This window comes from Vipera ursinii (genome assembly GCF_947247035.1).
Source record: "Vipera ursinii genome assembly, chromosome: 14".
NCBI classification, from domain to species: domain Eukaryota; kingdom Metazoa; phylum Chordata; class Lepidosauria; order Squamata; family Viperidae; genus Vipera; species Vipera ursinii.
In genome coordinates, this window is record NC_139527.1 from 1414984 (window position 1) to 1432898 (window position 17915).

Here is a 17915-nt window from a genome sequence, read left to right on the forward strand (position 1 = left end):
TTTGCATCCCATTCCGGTTGCCACAGCAACCGCCAGGGCCTGCAAACAACTCCAGGCCGAGTTGCACGCTTGGCAAGCGGTGCAAAGCTTTGCTTCCCTCAACTTCCAAGGATTCAAAACCGGGTAGGCAGGATAGCACGATTTCCCTTCTTGTCTAACCAGACACCCCTTTTCAGCCCCCGCCCCCCCAAAAAAAACCCCTCTCAGGTGCGGGGTTGCTTTTGCTGTCTGTTAGATTTCTTCCAGGCTGTTTGATTTAATGTTTTTAGCACTTTTTAAAGGTTTTTCTCTACCTACCACCCGGAGCCCACCGGAGTTGGGCAGCCAATGCATTTCAGGAAATAAATAAAAATAATCCATCTTGCCACTGAGCAAGGGCGCTTTGAGGTTTTTGCAAAACTGTGTCGGAGGATGGTGGAGCCGACTGCTTTGGGTGAAAGGAAAAAAAAAGACTCCGGCTGGCTTTCTTTCTATTTGGAAACCACTCTTATTTTTTATTTTTGCTTGAATGGAACGAAATGAAATGAAATGTTGATCTTGGGTTTTGGGGATGACAGAAGTACTGTTTGTTATAATTTATTCTAGTTCGAAACGGTATTGATTCTTAGGTTTTTATTTGTACCAAACAGGCTATTTGTCTGTAGGTCTTTCCCCTTGTTTTTTTTCCCTGCGCTCCCAATTTCGCTTTTTCCGTACCACTTTTCTTTGCTTTCTGTATGCTATACTTTTCTGAAATTTAATAAGGTTTTATATAAAATGAGTCGGATGAACAGGGGGGGGGAAACACCTTCTGATTTCCCAAAATTCCCAGCTTGACTGTGGGACACAGGATTCCTGCTGGGTCTCCAGCACTTCAAAAGTTTTTAAAAAACGAGGAAAGGGTCCCGTTGATAAAAGTTGAGCTGATTTTTCAATCCGTGGTCAGGAAAAGGCTGCAGCGATGAGGAGTTTCTCTCCGTTTTCCTGATTCTGGGGCCACGTCCTAGAGATCAATTATAGACCAACCACACAAATCAGGATCTTGGCTGGAGAAAAATCAAGCTGGTCTCTTCACAAGCCAGAGGAAAAGAGAGCTGAATTGCATTGCTTTTTTCCTCTTCCCTCAACAACACTTTTTCCTTGTGTGCCTGACCTACAGTATTAGGCAGCTACCGTTTAGTACATACGCTAGAATAATGTTCTGTAGGAGCATTGGAATAATAAAGGCCGATTCTCATCTCTCGTATTAAAAAGCATTTGAAACGGCTAAGTTGTTTCAAGGTTTGGGAGAAAAAAAAATCAGGCTGCAAATCCAGAACACTTGGTTGCAGGTCTTGATTTTATAGTATTTATTTTCAAGCTTGTGTCGCTAATAACTGCACTGATTGCCTTCAAAAAAAAGACTCAGGATGACTTTTATCCTAAGTGACAATACAAAAACACATCAGGCAAGGTTTTAGCGCATTTCACAGAAACGATCAAGGACGAAAAAGAGAAGAACAATAACACCAGGACAGCGGCATAAATCTTTATTGTCCAGTTCCTGGACCAAACAGGGAAGAATCCAAAGGAAGGCCACAAAACTAAGTTGTTCAAATCCACAATGAACTGAGCAACTTGTCCTTACACCCAAGATAAAACGTACTGAATACCTTTTGGGAATCAGGGGGAAAAAAATTCAAATGGCATCTGCAGGAAACACAGTAAAAGCCCCAGATTCCAAATTCACTCTAGCCATTGCAGCTTCTTCGGAGAGATGCTAAGATCAAAATGACACGTCACCAAAAAACCACGAGTTGAATCATCACTCGAAGTCATCTTTGCAAAGGAACAATATTGCAGCTGGAGATCGGGAGGAAAAAGGAAGAGAAAAAGCAAATTAAACCTTCAGCAAATACCAGATAGTACTAGCACCGCGACTTTTGATCCTCAGAGAAGCAAGAGAATTTACACAAATACAGACAGAGGAAGGCACAATTCTATGTCTGTTTTTCGACCATTAGAACTTTAAATACATCAAATATGCTCAAAGTTTGGCAATACCTAGAAAAAAAGAATGGTTGGTGAAGATGATGGAACTTGCAGAGATGGCTAAATTAACTTCTTTGATAAAAGGAAAAAAACAGTTATCTACATTTATGGTTGGCTGGAAACTCCTACAGACTTTTTGATGAAATAGAAAAAAAATGCACTTATGATTTGTAGTTTTGGGGGATACATTAAATAGATGGATTAATTAAATGGATAATAGAAAAAGAACGGGCTTTCTTTTGTCATCAAAGTAAGAAATTATTTTGTAATTGTACTTATATTTGCTGCAAAGAAAATCGGAAGCTTCTTTTATTTTTTATTCTTTGTATCTTTTTGCCTTTTTTCTTTCTCCTTTTCTCTCTTTTCTGCCTTTACTGTTGTGTTACTTTTATTCTCTTGGTAAAACTTTGAATAAAAAGTTGGAGACCGAAGAGAGCTAAGGATACCACAGGCTGGCTACTGTTTCTCGTGAGCATTTCATTCTCGGAACTTCGGTCACTGAAGCATCTTTTCCTGAACTGTTTGGAAAGGAGCAAAGAGTTGTGTGTGTGTGGGGGTTAAAGTTTGGGAATACTTACCCCAGAAGTCCTTTCCCACTCCAGCGCTTTGGGGTCAGCCCCAGGTGGATTTTTCCCCCTCCTCGAATCACAGTCACCCTTAAGGGTCTCTGGGGGAGAGAAAAAAACAAACAAAAAAAATCAAAAGATTTCTCCCATTCAGTTTGGTTTATGTAGCTAAGGGGGGGGGGAGCAGAAGAGCTACAATGTGAACTGTCCAGAAAAGCCCCTCCCAAACTCTTTCCAGACCCGCAAAGAAAGCAAGCCGCTCACATCCTCACTGTGCTGAACCACGGTTGCGATGTTCTGCAACGATTGGAAATTCTGGCTGTTAACCGAGCCAAACTCGGCGATCTCATCGCCCGCTTGTAAACCCTGCGGAAAGAAACAGAAACGATCCCTTTGTCTCTTGCAGAGTTGAGCCAATTGCTCTTTTTGAGACCAGCCCACCTTGTGAGGCTTGGGTTACGTTGATAAAAGGAGACGGCAGAGAAAAGTCTAACTCCTTACCGAAAGGCAGGACGTAACAATTCAGAATAAAGAAACAGAGGAAATAAAGGAAGCGGCCACCCACTGGGCTCCAGAGCAAGAGAGCCGGTACTTGCCGCGAAGCTGGCTGGGGAGCCGGGACTGACGGCGTTCACTTGGGCGAAGGGCTGGGGCAAGGCCTGGGCTTGGGCTTCGGCACGAGCCTCGGCCTCATCCTGGTCACGCTTCTCTTTCTCCCGGGCATGCAGCTGATGCAGGCCCTCTTCCACCTGCTTCATCAGGGCTTGGTGATCGTTCTGTAGACCTGAAAACAAAAGCCAAAATCATCCACCGCCTAAAACAAGGGCAAAAGTGGGTCGCTGGCAGCTACCGAGAGAATTCCGGATAAGCCAAAGTCATTTGGGTCAGGAAAGACTTGGCTTGTCGTGAAGCCGGCTGGGAAGGTCGCAAATGGAGGGGGGAGGAGGGTAATGTGACCCTGGAATGCCGCAAATCATCGCCAACACTTGCTGGTTGTCAAACGCCCAAATTCTGATCACGTGACTGTGGTGAAGCTGCAGTGGTTGTAAGTACGAGGACCAATCTTAAGCCACCTTTTTTTTCAGAGTTGCTAAAGAAATGAATTTAAGTCGAGGATTTCCTGCACGCAAATGAAGCCAATCGATGTATGCAGAATGCATTAAATGAGTGTTTAAATAAGGAGACAGGGCTTTAAAGCTGCTGAAAATTAAGGACTTGGCTGCTTACAGATGATGTTGTGTCTCGCGGTCCGGACTTGGTAGACGTCCACATCTGCCCGAGGGTAGCCGTCAGCGTCTACAAGTGGCTCGCTCATTCCAACCCCTTTTTGCTGCAAATAAGAAAATCAGTGCGTCCCTTTTCAGATTTATTTTTTTGCGCAAATTACATATGAATTCACTGCCTTATGGGAAGCCCTCATCTGTTCCACGCTGGTTACCCAAACAAACCAAACTTGGCTGGGATGGTAAAAGATGCCATGCTGCAAATTACAGTTAACAAATCCCGTAGGTTCAACGAGCACCAACAAACCACTTATATTTTGGCTAGATAGATCAACTTAGACATAACGGGTATGGTGCTACCGCTTGAAATCTCCCTTTAGGCTCAGAAGGTCTGAAAATTGGACAGAAACCTATTTCAAAAACTCCCGTCAACATTTTAAACCACAGAAGGCTGGAGAGAGCAGCTTCAAAAAAAATATAAATAAATAAAATTAAAAAGGCTTTTGCAATGACTCAGCGCTGAAAAGGAGTCCTATGCACTTCCTGCGTTTCTTAGCGAAATGTTTCACTTTTTCTCACCCAGAGGACCCTCCTCCTCCTCCTCCTGTATGCGCCCCCCTCTCCCCATTTTGCTTCTGGTGCAGAAGCTCAGATCCAACCCTTTTAATGCCAGGATCCTTGCTTGTTTTGTATCCCTGCCATGTTTAGGCCAGTCTTCCTCAACCTTGACAGCTTGAAGACGGGTGGACTTCAACTCCCAGAATCCCAAGCTTCCTGGCCTGGCTTCCTGCTTAACACTTCAGGGCACCCCTGGGGAATTCTGGGCGTTGAAGCCCACCCTGGTTTTAAGCACTTACTTGCAAAGCAAAGGAGCCTGCAAAGCAGTGCATTTAATGCAATGCAAATATCTGCTTTTGCAGCCCTCACAGCCCAGGCTGGAAAGGACCCCCTGCAAAAAAGGATGATGGGAGCTGTAGTCCTTTAAGCCCCCCCCCCAGCTCAGCCTGTCCTGCCGCTCACATCCTGCAGGACTTCATAATAGGCCTTGATCTGGGCCTCAATCTCGTCCTTCTTCTTCAGCAGCTGCTGCAGGTCGCTGGCCGTCACCGGCGGCTCCTGCGGAGACATTTTCCGAGCAAAAGACGCCACAAACGCTCCAAGCTGGGAGGCCCAGCAGCGCAAACTACGGGTCGCGACGGGAGGCAAAAGAGGGCGGATTGAGAAGTTCGTAACCAGGAGGAGGGGCGAAGCGAGGGGGCGTGGCCGGCCGGGCCTCCGTCATTTAAAGGGAGCAAAGCTGGCTGAGTTGGCTTTGCGCGTGTGAATCGGCCGCTTCTTGGTTGTTTGTTTTTCCCCTTTCCTGAATAGAAATAAAGGCTAATAGAATAAAAATGCAGGGAAATGCCAGGATATTTTTACTGATTGTTTTATTTATTTATTCAATATTGTCAAGTGAATTTCAACTGTTCAATTTCTGTCTTAAATATCACTCACTCACTCACTCCGCATTCTCTCTCTCTCACACACACATTATCTATCTATCTATCTATCTATCTATCTATCTATCTATCTATCTAATCTATCTATCTATCTATCTATCTATCTATCTATCTATCTATCTATCTATCTATCTATCTATCTATCTATCTATCTATCTATCTATCTCCAGCTATAATTGTCTATCAATCATCTATCTACTATGTAATTTAGTTTGGCAATTTCTAGCAATTTTTGTTTTTTAAAAATAAGGATTGCTACTATTTTTATTTTATTTTCCTCTTTCTAAGCTCTGGTTCGTGCACCCCTTATACTACAGGAAGCCACATGTCAGGGGCTTCACCCACCCCCCTCCGCCCCTCTGTCCGTGCAGCCACAAGCTAAGTGTCCAGTTCCCAGCAATCACGGATTTCTTTCTGAACCGAGACATTTTCCCGTATTTTTAGCCAAGGTTTTTAGGGAAAGGCACCATTATTGGGTTGGTCCCCGAATAGCAGATGGAGAAAGGCGGTTCCTGAGAGTCAACATAATTACTTCCTGGAGAAATATTTGTAGTAATGAACCTAACCTTGATTTATGTTTAATTTCGAAACCAGTTGTGATGGGTTCGCTTGTAAATAACATTCTGCCATAAATATATCCGTACTTATCATACTATTTTCCTTGGGAGGCCCAGAAAAGGAGAAGGAAGTAGGGGACCAGGAATTTTCTACCAACACCCTGCATCATCACCACCTTCTTCTCCTTCGTCGTCGTCCTCCTCCTCTTTCTTCTTCTTTCTTCTCCTCCTCCTCCTCCTCCTCCTCCTCTTTTGCTTTCTCTTAAAGATGGCTGGCTGGGGAATTCAGGGACGTGAAGTCCACATATCTTCAAGTTGCCAAGACTGAGAAAGACTGCCGTGGGGAGCTACAAAGAACAAGGAGTTTATAGAAGAACAAGGGGCCTTCTCTATGGCGTACTTATATGGTGATACTTCCTTCCTCTAAACAAACGTTTCTCAACCTTGGCAACTTGAAGATGTGTGGACTTCAAACCCCAGAATTCCCTCACCAGCATGAAGTCCGGTTTGCCAAACGCAGCTCCCGAGAGGCATCTTTCTGAGCGCTAAAGCCTTGAAGAGCAATTCCTAAAACGGACATTCTTCTCTGCACAAGACAATCGGCGCCATCTCTCAACAGGAGAACCTCTGTGGATCCCAGGATTGAAATCTTTGAGTTGCTGATGGTTTTCTGGCCTTGCAATTTTCCCACAGAAGACGAGATCCCCTCGTTCGTGTGGGTTGGTAGGTGGTGGCCAGGTGGGAGCTGGCAGTGCGATCTGGGTTGGGATGTGGTTTCTTTCTTGATGGCAACTTGATCAGAACCTCATTTCTTCCTCAATGAAACTGCTGAAGGTGTGGGCCCAGGAAGCAGATGTCCAGAGTTGTTTGTTGGTTTTCTTCCTAGACTTCTAATTTTATTTAATTTTAATTTCCATGCACTATGCTGACGGGGTGACCTGATGTGTCTGGAATTGATTGATCAGTCAGATGTTGACATTCAACCTAAAGGGAGAGCCTAGCATGAACGTGCCAAAATAAACTCCTTGTCCATTAAAAAAAAAGGGGGGGGGAGGTTTAATTGCACTACCAAAGCCACCTTGACTGGTCCCTGGAGTTGCAAGACTGCCAAGAAAAATCTCCCTCAAATCTCCCTTCCCGTCAACAAATCTTGTTAAGAAGAGCCTGGGATTTGTGCTTTGTGCTGGAATCTACCACCCGAGAAGCTGAAGGATGGACGTCCTGCTCTGCCTTGGTGGACACGGTTGAGAAATATCAAGAGTTGTGTTTAAAAAGTTAAAATGTACATCTGGAAGAGGAGGAGGAGGAGGAGGAGGAGGAGATATGGGGAGGAGCTGGGGTCCTCCTCTTTTTATAATTCAAAAGATTTCCACACTGTCTCTCTGCCTCTTTCCGCCTTCCCTCCTTCTGTTTCTTCTGCTGCAAGGAAAGACCAAAATGGTGAGGGTCCCAAGGCTTTGACCCTTTTTCCCCTCTTTTTCAATAACTTTTTACAACATGTTTAGTTCCATTCTCTGCAAGATGGATTCCAAGCTCTGTTGGCCCATTCTTGTCATTCTCTATTTTCTTAAACTATGTGTTGAATTATTAACCTACTCCCAAATGGTTGCTATTATCTTGCTCTGTACTATCCTTGCTTCGTAGCAAAAGGGCGCCTTGCTTTGTCTCTTCTATAAAAGTGGCAAATGTATTTTAAGACGCTGCTCAAACCTGCAGCATCACATGGATGTCTCAGTTGAGTGCCTAAAGTCTTTTCTTTTCATAGAAGTGTCATTGTGGAGAATGTTGGATTTATAGGTTTTTCATACACCTTTTTTTAATGACTGAACATACCAGTCTAGATAAATGTTCAAATCTGAATGTTATCTGCACTTAATACAGTTGACCATCCTTAAACTGTAGTTTAAACTCACTCACTTAATAAGTTTTTCTTTTGCTTTGTCTTTTTTTCCCCCGGAGTCATTAAAAAAAATCCATGTTTTATTCTTTTTTCTATCAGACAACCTATACAGATAAAGGAGAAAAGGTAAGCTCGCTTATTATATTCTTCTTAAATGTTTTGTTTGGCAATTAAAAATTTTGAATTTTAAAAAAATCTTTGTGGTGAACCGCTTTAAGAGTTTCTTCTTTTGAGCGTGCCTATCAGTTGATTAAATAAACAAGTATTTATCCTTTAAAAGATTATTCACATTGGAATCTCAAATGCAGTGAAACAGACTGGGTAAAAGCCCATTTAAAAATAATGTTTTTTCTTAGCTATAGGAAAACTTGTTGTCAAAATCTGTTCTTAGCAAGCGACGTATGTTGCTATAAGAGTGGGTTGATACAAAAATAGCATGATGTGGTTTCAAATCTATATCTATTGGGGGAAAAAACACATTTATCTTTTATTTAATCTGGTTCTCATTATAACTATGACTTTTTCATGCATTACTCCAAGCTGGATCAGCCATGGAACATAGCCTGATCTGGGACAAGTAATGAATTCCAGATTTCTGTCTACATAGCTTAATTATGCACTACAATGAATAGATAATGCTACAAGCTTATCAGATAAATCTTGGGGGTTGTAAAAGAAGCTCAGAAGTGGGTGGGTTTTTTATGTGTGATTTTCCATCCAAGTTTACCTTGCAATTCTGGAAATCAGCAGCTGGGCATGCAAAACAGCCAAGCAAAAAAAATAATTGGGTGCTTGGCTTAGCCTATTGTGGAATCAGCCACTATAATTTGGAAATCTTGGCTTACGGAGGCCACCCCCACCCCCCAGTTGTGGTTTATTCAACAAACTGTCCTGAATGCGGAAAATAACTGGACCCTCCCACCTCTGTGGCTCTGACAGATAAATTTAACAATTCTCTTGAAATGGATGAGGCTTCAAAAGGTTGAACTTTGCCTGGAGTTTACAAACACGGCTCCGTGCTTTGTTAAACTCTAAACCCGGTTTGTAATGTCTGTATCAGACCAAGGGCTCAGCTGCTTCCGAGAAGGGAATGCAACCGAATCCAGCAGGTGAGAAGTTTTTCTCAGTTTTGGAGCTAAAGCAGGTCATTGGTTAAAATAAAAATAATAATAATAATAATTGAATCTTCTTCAAAAACATTACACATGGGGCAACCACCAGCCCTTGGATACACCCCACCTCCTACGTAAGAGCTGGGTAAATATTTTGCAGTCAATTTAATCTTTAACCTAGCAAGGTTATCAGAAGCCCTGCCAGCCCAAACAGGGGTGAAGGCTGGGGACATCTTTGCAAAACGATTGCAAATCCAGGGGTGGAAGCCACAGCTGGAATCAGCCAGCTCCAGGCCAAGCCAGCCTCAGCGGGTCTTTCCAGCCCTCTAAGAGGTCTCTCTTAAGGATGCTTCCTTTGGGGATCGAATTCTTCTAATAAAATATTTGTCACCCAGAGTAGAACTGGGGGTCCTTGGTGCTCTCCGAGGTTGGTGGTTTTCTTGCAGATGTACCATTACCTGACAAGGTAGCATCATCAGGGCTAGAAGGGAGTGGGGTGTGTGTGTTTCTTTTATTTTTATCTGCTATAGAAGAGCAAACTCCACAGCCTTCTAACACTGATGATGTTCCCTAGTTGGGTGATGAAATGTCTGCAAGAAAACAACCAAGTTCAGAGCGCACTAAGGACCCCACCGTCCTCCTCCTCCTCCTCCTCCTCCCCCTCCCTTCTAGCACTGATGATGTTTCCTAGCTGGGTCATGAAACGTCTGCAAGGAAACCACCCAGCTCAGAGAGCCCCCAGGGACCCCACTGAGGTCTTCATCCAGCTGCGATCCTGAGAAATATGAACAAGAACCTTTGTTCAGACACTGTCTCTGTAGCTTCCACCTCCTCTCTGGTTGCAACCCAGCTTGCATCCCTGGGAATCCCCCTTGGCTACCCCCAGATCAGTTGAGCCGTAACCCCCTGCCCTGTCTTTCCTTCCCCTTCAGCCAGCCCGAGGCCGATTCCTGCACTTCCACTCCTTGACCTTCTGGGTTGGCAATGCCAAACAGGTAAGCAGGGTCTTGAGCAAACACCGCCCAGGGCCCTCCGAGGCAGCTCCTGTGCCTGGCTGGGATGAACCTCAGCAGCTTTTTCTATTGGAGGGCAGAAAGGCGGGGAAGGAAGGATGTTCCAAACCACCACCTGTATTTGATTTAGGGTTTACGCCCGGCTGTCACCGAGACATCTGCTGCCCAGTGCAACCCAAGGCTGGCCAACCCGGGGCATGCACGCACACCCACGCACACCCACGCACACCCACATAGGCACTAACAGGGCTGACACCTCAGGCCTCCACCCTGCAGAGTCCCCACATCGTGTGTGTGTGTGGGGGGGGGTTGCAATCTGTCAATTTCCCAGGACGGCTGAGAAAGCTGTGCTGAAGCCGTTCCAGTTTTTCCTTCTGGCAGGGTTGATAATTGATCCCTGATGCCACAGCCCGCCTCTGTGGGATTCTTTAATTTATCATTTGAAGCAGTTCAGCTCCAAATCTTTCCCAGATCAACATGCTGTGCTTTTTCATAGGCTCACGATTCCAAAAGCACGACATAAGAGGGAAAGGGGAGTGTGGAGGGGAGAGAGAGAAAGAAAGAAAGAAAGAAAGAAAGAAAGAAAGAAAGAAAGAGAGAGAGAGAGAGAGAGAGAAAGAAAGAAAGAAAGAAAGAAAGAAAGAAAGAAAGAAAGAAAGAAAGAAAGAAAGAAAGAAAGAAAGAAAGAAGTCTCGGCAGAGCAGAGTATTTTTTCACAAAGTGGCCTAGTGGGTGTTTGAATCTGGAATCTTCAAAACCTGACACATCATCTGGGCTGGGAACTATGGGACGCAAGTGGTGGAGCTCCAGTGCCTATTGGGCTCAGCAAGCAAAGTCAAGGATTGGGGATGATGGGAACCAAGGGGCATACCACACTTGGAAGGGGCTCAGATGGAAGGGAGGGAGGGAGGGAGGGAGGAAGGAAGGAAGGAGAGGGACAGAGGTAGAAGAAAAGGAAAGGAAAAGAAGGAAAGGAGAGGAAAGGAAAGTCTTCCAACCTTTACAGTAGTTGCAGTCAAATTCTCTCTCTCTCTCTCCCCCCCCCCATGAGGGGAGAAGGAGTTAAGAGGACCGTCATCTAATATAGCTTCCCTCTCTGTCTCAAGGCTGCATCCTTTTACTGCAACAAAATGGGGTTTGAAGAACTGGCCTACCGAGGCCTGGAGACTGGCAGCCGAGAGGTGGTTTCCCACGTGATCAAGCAGGATAAGGTAAAATGCACAGGGAATAATATCACAACTTGACGAAAGAGAACACTGTCACGTTGTATGTCAATTAAGAGAGCTGGACTCTGGATGCCCTTTGAGGTCTTGAGAGTTGCCAATAGGCTGGTTCGCTCAATAATTTTCCACTTGGTTGTGAAGCAGTCAGCAAGTCGAGGCTCCGAGGTAGCAAAAGGAAGAGAATTCAGAATCTGAAGCCTGGAAACAGTTCTTTCAATCATCTCAATCCCAGCTTGCCCTTTTCCTGCTCTTCTTATCTTTCAAAAGAGATCTTGCAAAAAGATAATCTCTGGAAAAAGCAGGAAGTCAACATGAATTAGCAGGTTAATTAATTAACAGTCTTCATTAACCTTGGCCATCATCTCAGAAACTAGATGAAAGTTTCTGTCTGCTCCTTTGAAGTGACAGAGGAAACTCTTGACCATCTGTTAGTTGTGCCTTAGAGGCAGTGCATTAATTCTCTCTTTATTATGTTTATTTCCAGATTATATTTGTTTTCTCCTCGGCCCTTAACCCTGGAAATGAAGGTACATTTAGAACCGGTGGGACCAGCATTACCCTATTATTATTGTTGTTGTTGATGTTATTATTGTTGGTTGTTGATATTGTGATTATTATTTCTTGTAAGGCGTCTCTGTTGCTTTTAGAGTGAGATGGGCGGCGTATAAATTTAATAAACAAATTTAATAAATAAGGAAATGTCATAGCAGGAGACCTCTGAACCCTGTTCAAATTTACACATGTGATGTGCTTCTTTCTTATGTGTCTATCCAGTTAGTATATTTATATACTGTTTAGTTATTTCTCGGATAATAAAATCGGCCGTTATTGCTTGAAGCAATATGAGGATAGGCAGAAATTTTGGGGTGCTGCTGAATGGGATGAACAGCTGCTGCTGAACATCTGTGCCAAAAAAATAATAATATCCATTTTGACTCCTCTTTTTCGGTCCACATAGAAATGGGACGACACTTAATACAGCACGGAGATGGCGTCAAAGATGTTGCCTTCGAAGTGGAGGACTGTGATTCCATTGTGAAGGTAAAGCGCCCACTGGCACATTCAAGACTTTGTTTTCATGGGAATTTGCAGGTTCCTCGGCCGAATGCCAGTCTCGAGCATCGCCTTTATTTCAGAGAAGAAATCTGGACCACCTGTGACCACCTGAACATTAAGCAGAGGGGCAGCTGCAATGGGTTGTGGGTCCCACCTGCCTAGAGCTAGGATAGCTAAATTGAAGGGAGTTGTAAGGATGTGATGGCCACATTGTCTAAGGCAGTGTTTCTTGACCTTTCTTGACACTTTAAGAGCTGTGGGCTGCAACTCCCGGAATTGCCCAAGATCTGGCTTCTCTAGAGAACAAACTCTATGGTTGGTGGAGCACGGTGGGTTGGTTGAACCAATGTTTTAAGTCAATGTTTCTCAATTTGACAACTTTAAGAAGGGTGGGCTTCAATTCCCAGAATTCTGGAATTGAAGTCCACCCTTCTTAAAGTGGTCGAGCTTGAGAAATGTTTTCTAAGGCAAGCTGAGGGCAGTATTACAGTTTTGCTTTCGGTCTTTGGTGGTGAGTTCATGGAGAAAAGTCAGTCCATGTGGTTGCTAGGTGTCCCAAGTGACTTGATGGCACATGATCAATCAATCTTTGGTGAGGGCCACATCTTGACAGCAGATCTTTAGTGAACAGGCAAGGACCTCTTGGGATGTTCCCGTGACAAAATGCCAAACTTGCCCAGCATTTTGAAGTTTGCCAGTTCTCACCCCAGCCTGTTGGCTGACCTATCTGACGCTACTTCATTCTCCCATCCTCCATTCAGAAAGCCCGAGAACGTGGAGCTCGGATAGTACGAGAGCCTTGGACAGAAGAAGACAAGCACGGGAAAGTGAAATTTGCAGTCGTGCAAACGGTAAAGACTTTGGAGAAAGGTTTCAAAGCAGAGAGGAGAAGAAGGGAGATCAGAATAGCAGGAAAAATGGTGGCTAGTTGGGTGGGAAGGCCTTCTCTAGCTTGGCATTCTTGAAATGAGTTGGCCTGAAGTTCTCAACACTTCTAGTCAGCTGGAAATGGTGGGAATTGTGCTGGACAGACCTAGAAAAGGCCACACTGGGAAAACTAAGCAAATATTACTGAATCTGGGTTGTTTTAAGATGAACAAGCACTGAAGAAAGCAAAATAAAAAAGCTGAGAGACATTAAAGGTGGGTCGGGAGTTGATGAGAAGAAAAAATCTGGCTCTTCTTCAGCTTGGTAGTTTGGACAGTTTTGATGTAGGTTGTCTCCCACTGCTTTGTACAAAAGAGGGGAAGGCCCCAAAATCTCATCTCCAAAGAGAGAAGCAAATGCTGTAAGGAAGGAAGCTCTCTGCTTTGAGATGGTCTGGGTTCACAGGATGGTCTCCTCCAATGATGGGCGATCTAGTTGCTAAAGAGCTTCAGTTGCCCCAAAGATAGATGGAGCAAAGTCTGAGCTTTAGGCCAAAAAATATCTGGAAGGAAATAATCTTTCCTCCAGACCTCTCTGCAGATGCCAGAGACCTTCTGCCCAACTGCGGATGCTCTACCAGCTTCTTAGGAAAGTCTTCTCTCCAAACGTTGGTGCAATCTGATCATCTTGTGTTTCTTCTTCTCTGGCAATATAGTATGGAGACACCACCCACACACTCATAGAAAAACAGAACTACAAAGGACTCTTCTTACCTGGATTTGAAGCCCCTCTCTTTAAGGACCCGCTCTTAAAAAAACTGTAAGTATCCAAGCCTGCTTAGTTGTTGCCCTCAAACCCCCCGAGTGCAGAGAAAACTGCTGGCTACTCTCTCCAAGGTCAGCCAGTTGTGGAAAGCCTAAGGACAGAAATGGGTTGGGCAGAAGCAATTCCAGATGTGCGTGAGAAAGGACAATTCAGTAGAAAAGAAGGAATAGGTGGAAACCCCCCCCCCACATCCCATGGAAAATGAATTGTGACTAGTTTGAAGGTCACAGATGGGGAATCTGGGGAGAGAAGAAGATTGACCTGTGAACATGACATGGTCCCGTTTCTCTCTCGTTTCCAGTCCTGCTGCAAAACTGAAATTTATTGATCACATTGTGGGGAATCAGCCTGACCAGGAAATGCTCTCTGTGGTAGAATGGTGAGATTTTTCTTTGAAACCTTCCTTAAAATGAATATAAGCAGGTGTTGAAGCTGGTGGGACCCACGTAGGACATGAAGGTGAAGCTTTAGCTAGAGTGTCCGTTAAGGGATTATAAGACACGGAGTACCAACTCATCAGGATGAGGAAGACTAACTTAGAAGAGGAACCGAACGTCGGACTCACCAGCTAATGTTTCATTACTGAGTTCTATATAATCAGAAAGATGTTTGGGATTACTTTGGGATCTCTCTGGACAGACCATGGCCTGCTATGTGATCTTCAAGATCATTTTCTCCTCTGATCAAAGGTTTCTTCACCACTTTGAATAGATTTTGATATTAAACTCCAGGCCTCCTTAGGGAAATATCAGAGCCCTGTTTGGATATTTAACAACTAACTGCTCTTTGTGCTTTCCTGAGCAAAGACCATTATTGATTAAAGTTAATGAATAAGAGCATTTCAATAAGAGGACAAATGGCAAACATGGCCTAAATGTCACATTTTCCTTCTAAACCAATGCTAATAAACATCTGCAGCAATCTTTCTCAGCCATTTTTAAGAGGTGTGGACTTCAACTCCCAGAATTCTTGGCTAGTTTTTCCCAGCCCTTGACCAATATGATGTTGGATGGAATGAGAAGGTTTTAGCATCTACTTGAGGTCTCTTTTTTCCGGTATGGCCTCAACAGGTATCAGAAGAATCTTCAGTTCCATCGCTTCTGGTCTGTGGATGACAAACAACTGCACACCGAATTCAGCGCCCTGCGTTCTGTGGTTATGGCCAATTATGAGGAGACCATCAAAATGCCCATCAATGAACCTGCAATGGGCAAGAAGAAATCTCAGATCCAGGTACCAAAGCTGAGTCACCAGTTCTCTTGCAAAAGACCTTCTAGTTTTCGGGGTGGGGATATTTGCTATCTCATCTAGCTGGCCTCTTCTCCAACCTCCTGCAAGATTGTTAAGCCAAGATTGGGTGCTGCTCTAGCAGCAGGTGGGATAGTCAGAAGAAGAAAGATGTGTGGGCTGTCCTTAAGCCCTCTTGTTGTCTTCATGAGGAATACGGAGCCAGTGCTGAAACCTAGCAAACCAGGATTCAGAGCTTCAAACCAACATCCTTACCCAAGTCACGTCACAAGTCAGAATGAACCAGGAGCAAGCACTGGTGATGCTGTGATCTCCCAACTTGTAACCCACCAGAGCTCTGCACCACAAATGCAGGAGAATGAGGACATGGTGATGTTCTTCAACCTGAGATCTTTGCACATGGTCCATTTTGGTTGCTTTTGTTCCACAGGAATATGTGGAGTATTATGGAGGCCCTGGAGTCCAGCACATCGCCCTGAACACCTCGGACATCATTACTTCGGTAAGAATGTCCATTTCTTTGCAATTCTTCCCATCCAAAATGTCAACCTCTTGGAATGGGCCAATGTTACACTCATGAATCTTCTCCTGATGTAGATCACAAACTTGAAAGACCGTGGCATGGAGTTCATGTCCGTTCCATCAAAGTACTACCAGCAGCTCCGGGAGCGGCTGAAAACAGCCAAGGTCAAAGTGAAGGAAAGCATTGATAAACTGGAGGTCAGTTGCCTTCCATTATAATAAGGGATCATGGTTAGAGTGTTAACCTAAGATGTTATCACTTTAGATGAGAAGAAATGGAGGAGAGCAGGAAGATCAGGAGGCCTCTTGAGGGAAGAATGGCTACAGAACTATAATTAAAAACTATTATTTATCGTTCATTCATCTTGATGGCAGTCCTTTTGCTCAAAGATGGATACATTTTATATATTAGACTGACATTTAAATAGCATGCTTTACAGATAGTCCTTACTTAATAACCATTTCTTTAGCCACTGTGCAAAGTTATGGCAGTGCTAAAAAAATGACTTGCCACCTATCATCACCCAACTGTTGCAGTGTCCATATGGTTAGTGACTGTTGCAGTCATGTGATCGCTATTGGCAACCTTCCCAGCTGGCTTTCATTCCAACTTGCAATCAAAATGTTTAAAGTCGCTCAATTTCTTTGGCAACTTCCTTCAGTCTTTGGTCGTTCTCTTTCAAGGAACTCAAAATCTTAATTGACTTTGATGAGAAGGGCTACCTGCTTCAGATCTTCACCAAGCCTGTTCAGGACAGGCCGACCGTCTTCCTTGAGGTCATTCAGCGCTACAACCATGAGGTGGGTCCCTCAGGGGCAACGCCCTTCCAGGAAATTTCAACTGAAGAGTTGGGTGATAGGATTTCTGAAGCCTGCTGTTGCTGTTTTGATTGTCTGATCTGGAGATCTTCTAGCCTAGGGGTCTCCAAACTTGGCAACTTTTAAGACTTATGGACTTCAACTTCCCAACTCAGCTGAGGAATTCTGGGAAGCCCGTAAAGTCTTAAAGTTGCCAAGTTTGGAGACTCCTGCTCTAGCCCAGTGTTCCCTGATTTTGGCCATTTCTGAATTTGTGGACTTCAGCTCCCAAGATTTCAGTGGCAGTATAGCCATGGATAAGTATTCTGGCAGTTGAAGCCCATTCTCCTGAAACACATCGTATCTGGCCAGATGCTATTCTAAACCAGAGGCAATTAATTTGAACAGATACGTGTTTAATTTATTCCCTTGCTCACTATTTTGGGGAGGGGTCTGTACATTCGTGAAGCGCAGAACTGGATCGCCAACTGCCATTTGGGAGCTAAACAGAACATCCCAGCGTCGGAGAAAAGGAACCTGATCATTATTGGCAGACACAGATTGGTGTGCAGGTTAGCAAAAAGATAGTACTCATGACTGTTGTTTTTTTCCTTCCAAATTTAGGGATTTGGAGCAGGAAACTTCAAGTCTCTGTTTGAAGCCATTGAAATCGATCAGGATGCTCGAGGAAACCTCAACCTCCTGATGCCCGACGGAGAGTCCAAGCTCGTGTAACGTCCATCAGCCCCAAAGGGAGATGTTCTCAGAGTGAAATGTGATGGGCAAAGATGACACACCGATCTTCCATTGTAACCAGATCTTTTTTGTCAAATTAAAATATATATATATATATCGAGCTTCTTGCATGGTCATTTTGTGGATAATGTTTGGAGAACGGATGGAAAACGAACCAGAGATGATGACACTTGAATATCTAAGGATTGGGAAAAATGGAACTGTGATGTCTCTTCTCTTTTTAGCTAACGTTTCTCAACCTCTGGGCAGGGTACAGGTAGTCCTTGACTTGCAAACGCAATTGAGCGCAACGTTTCTGTTGTTAAGTGAGTTTTGTCCCATTTCACGACCTTGCTCGCCACAAGGGTTGAGTGAATCACTGCTGTTGATAAGTTAGTAACACGGTTGTTCAGCGAATCCGGCTTCCCCATTGACTTTGCTTGTCAGAAAGTCGCAAAAGGAGAACCTGGGACACTGCAACCGTCATAAATATGAGTCAACTGCCAAGCGTCTGGATTTTGATCACATGATCCTGGGGACGCTTCAAAAGTCTTGACTGCAAAAAATGGTTACAAGTCCCTTTTTCCAGTGCTGTTGTAACTCTGAGCACTAAATGAGATGTTGTAAGTTGGGGGACTACCTGTACTGTTAAAACCTAAAAAAACAAGCCACTGCATGGTGCGGCCGCCATTTTGACTTTTTTAACCTCCCCTGCGGATGCCCTCCCCCTCCCTGCCGATCATCTTCCAGCAACAAGAGCC

At 44.3% G+C, this 17915-nt stretch overlaps 2 protein-coding genes across 2 annotated transcripts; one reads left to right on the top strand and one right to left on the bottom strand.

The window, feature by feature from the left end:
* Positions 1 to 1493: 1493 nt before the first annotated feature.
* Positions 1494 to 5000, bottom strand: PSMD9 (proteasome 26S subunit, non-ATPase 9). Its single transcript, XM_083373450.1, has 6 exons — positions 4820 to 5000; positions 3804 to 3906; positions 3173 to 3360; positions 2841 to 2942; positions 2589 to 2677; positions 1494 to 1821 (listed from the first exon to the last, which is right to left on the bottom strand). The coding sequence occupies exons 1-6, from the start codon at positions 4925 to 4927 to the stop codon at positions 1794 to 1796; spliced, it is 618 nt and encodes a 205-aa protein (XP_083229576.1). The 5' UTR covers positions 4928 to 5000; the 3' UTR covers positions 1494 to 1793.
* Positions 5001 to 7230: 2230 nt separating this feature from the next.
* HPD (4-hydroxyphenylpyruvate dioxygenase) lies at positions 7231 to 17154 on the top strand (the record flags this gene model as incomplete). The annotated part of the gene is made up of 14 exons (XM_083373445.1): positions 7231 to 7295; positions 7855 to 7881; positions 9800 to 9862; positions 10987 to 11091; positions 11588 to 11630; positions 12062 to 12144; positions 12921 to 13010; positions 13742 to 13845; positions 14153 to 14230; positions 14922 to 15084; positions 15530 to 15601; positions 15697 to 15819; positions 16306 to 16422; positions 17044 to 17154. The coding sequence occupies exons 1-14, from the start codon at positions 7293 to 7295 to the stop codon at positions 17152 to 17154; spliced, it is 1182 nt and encodes a 393-aa protein (XP_083229571.1). The 5' UTR covers positions 7231 to 7292.
* Positions 17155 to 17915: the final 761 nt, after the last annotated feature.

What these genes read in the sequence shown, in the direction of transcription:
- PSMD9 (XM_083373450.1), bottom strand. Translation starts at nt 4,927, where the DNA reads ATGTCTCCGCAGGAGCCGCCGGTGACGGCCAGCGACCTGCAGCAGCTG. An exon ending in GCTCCCCAGCCAGCTTCGCG is followed by an intron (nt 2,943 to 3,172) that starts GCAAGTACCGGC and finishes TTCTTTCCGCAG; the next exon opens with GGTTTACAAGCGGGCGATGA. An exon ending in TGGTTCAGCACAGTGAGGAT is followed by an intron (nt 2,678 to 2,840) that starts GTGAGCGGCTTG and finishes TCTCTCCCCCAG; the next exon opens with AGACCCTTAAGGGTGACTGT.